Source organism: Lottia gigantea (assembly GCF_000327385.1).
Source record: "Lottia gigantea unplaced genomic scaffold LOTGIsca_11, whole genome shotgun sequence".
In the NCBI taxonomy this organism is placed as follows: domain Eukaryota; kingdom Metazoa; phylum Mollusca; class Gastropoda; family Lottiidae; genus Lottia; species Lottia gigantea.
The window spans coordinates 1,303,058-1,305,834 of NW_008707001.1; the positions used below are offsets into that span (position 1 = coordinate 1,303,058).

The 2,777-nt window shown below is 35.6% G+C and overlaps 1 protein-coding gene across 1 annotated transcript in view; it reads right to left on the minus strand.

Annotated features, from left to right (window-relative positions):
• The window catches only part of LOTGIDRAFT_230171 (hypothetical protein), a gene marked incomplete at its 5' end in the record, with an annotated part of 52,047 nt that overhangs the window by 36,797 nt on the left and 12,473 nt on the right, over nt 1-2,777 (minus strand). Inside the window, 2 exons of the mRNA XM_009047061.1 lie at nt 1,443-1,646; nt 2,472-2,726. Of these exons, the coding sequence (XP_009045309.1) occupies nt 1,443-1,646; nt 2,472-2,726 (459 nt within the window). The remainder of the gene's footprint in view (nt 1-1,442; nt 1,647-2,471; nt 2,727-2,777) is intronic.

Below are 2,777 nucleotides of genomic sequence, written 5' to 3' on the forward strand. Positions count from 1 at the left end.
TGTATGTATCATCCTGTATGTTTGTGTTGTAATGTTACCCCAGTGTTTATATGTATCATCCTGTATGTTGGTGTTGTAATGTTACCCCAGTGTTTATATGTATCATCCTGTATGTTTGTGTTGTAATGTTACCCCAGTGTTTGTATGTATCATCCTGTATGTTTGTGTTGTAATGTTACCCAAGTGTTTATATGTATCGTCCTGTATGTTTGTGTTGTAATGTTACCCCAATGTATTCATGTATTGTCCTGTATGTTTGTGTTGTAATGTTACCCCAGTGTTTATATGTATCATCCTGTATGTTTGTGTTGTAATGTTACCCCAGTGTTTATATGTATCATCCTGTATGTTGGTGTTGTAATGTTACCCCAGTGTTTGTATGTATCATCCTGTATGTTTGTGTTGTAATGTTACCCCAGTGTTTGTATGTATCATCCTGTATGTTTGTGTTGTAATGTTACCCCAGTGTTTATATGTATCATCCTGTATGTTTGTGTTGTAATGTTACCCCAGTGTTTATATGTATCATCCTGTATGTTTGTGTTGTAATGTTACCCCAGTGTTTGTATGTATCATCCTGTATGTTTGTGTTGTAATGTTACCCCAGTGTTTATATGTATCATCCTGTATGTTTGTGTTGTAATGTTACCCCAGTGTTTATATGTATCGTCCTGTATGTTTGTGTTGTAATGTTACCCCAGTGTTTATATGTATCATCCTGTATGTTTGTGTTGTAATGTTACCCCAGTGTTTATATGTATCATCCTGTATGTTTGTGTTGTAATGTTACCCCAGTGTTTATATGTATCATCCTGTATGTTTGTGTTGTAATGTTACCCCAGTGTTTGTATGTATCGTTCTGTATGTTTGTGTTGTAATGTTACCCCAGTGTTTATATGTATCATCCTGTATGTTTGTGTTGTAATGTTACCCCAGTGTTTATATGTATCGTCCTGTATGTTTGTGTTGTAATGTTACCCCAGTGTTTATATGTATGATTCTGTATGTTTGTGTTGTAATGTTACCCTAGTGTTTGTATGTATCGTCCTGTATGTTTGTGTTGTAATGTTACCCCAGTGTTTATATGTTATGATTCTGTATGTTTGTGTTGTAATGTTACCCCAGTGTTTGTATGTATCGTCCTGTATGTTTGTGTTGTAATGTTACCCCAGTTTTTGTATGTATCGTCCTGTATGTTTGTGTTGTAATGTTACCCCAGTGTTTGTATGTATCATCCTGTATGTTTGTGTTGTAATGTTACCCCAGTGTTTGTACAAACCAAACAAATGGTGGCTTCACTTATAATTCCAGTCGACCCAGTTTTAAATAGGTGCGGATAGTCCGGTAAAGATCAATGCCAAGGACCAGCTGGTAGAAAGGATCCTTTACTGTGAACCTAAGTTGTTATCCTTGTAACATATAGTTCTTTCTTTTTTTCTTACCTCTTGAACATCCTCCAGCCACATCAATAGCTGCTTGATCCCAAGGATTATTGTCAATACAGGAAAACACCTGAGCATTGGAGGAATCTAGAAATAAGTAATTGGTCTCACACGTCAAATTACACTGATAACCATTGGTTATATTGCTACAGGTTTTAGTGGTATGGGCTGCAACAGGAAACGATAGTGGTGAACAAGGTGCAGCTGTAATATAAAAAAAAAAAAAATTCAAAATTCAATCATCTATTATTTTATAAATTCATTAATTTTCACAATTTCACTCATTTACATATAAATAACTTAAAATACTTTCCTAATTCTAAACTGTATTTGAACAGCAAGACCAAACAGTGAAGGCTGGCTTGAACATCACACAACTTCACGACTATATTACTTACGCCCCTAATGGGAGGCAAAACTACTAGTTTGAAACACGGTAGAAAAAAAAATAGATTCAGACAATTGATGAGATGATGCGGCCACCAGTTCTCTCCCCTGTTTACAACTTATGAGGAGTGACAACTTGATAATGAAAGGTACAATAACAAATATTATAATTCTGTGTATTGCATCTTGGCGGCTTTTTTTGGTCAGGCATAAATTGATCTGGTTGTATCTCATGATGTTGACCTGTATAGTAGTGGCGGATGTCACATGCGAAGCAGACCATGATTACTCTTTTCAAACACCTGATGGTACTACTCTTTGGAGAAGTCCACAACTATACAACTTGTACTCTCGATTTTGCCATACTTTGGACGAGATTTTGATTAACAGAATTGTTTTGCTTGTTGTAGAGGTGTCGCACAAGAAGCAGACCTATTACTACTCTTTTTGAAACAACTGATGATCCTTATCTTTTGAGGAGTGCACTACTACACAATTTTTACTTTCGATTTTTACAGAATTATCTTGCTTGTATGGAATTTTATGAAAAAAACTCAACCCTTGACATGAGATTTACCTTTTAAAATGAAAAAACGGTAGCATAATGTAAGAATAATAGGCTGACCCAATTCACCAACTTACCAGAAGTGACCACTTGAAAGGTACAGGTGGCTTTGTTTCCAAATTTATCAGAAGCTTCTACATTTACAGGCTGGGCAATATTTAGATGGCCTACATCAGCTGTTACAGTTGGTGGGTTATAGGTAATTGTCACATCTCCACTGTCATCAGTAGCAATTGCAGGATTATTGGAAAAGTTATCTATCGTTGTGTCTGTTTCCATCTCGATTGAAATAGAATACGATTCTGGACAGGTTAATGTTGGTGGTACTGTGTCTGAAAATAGATTAAGTTTGAAAGTTTTATATCCTACTGTTCTGAATCTTA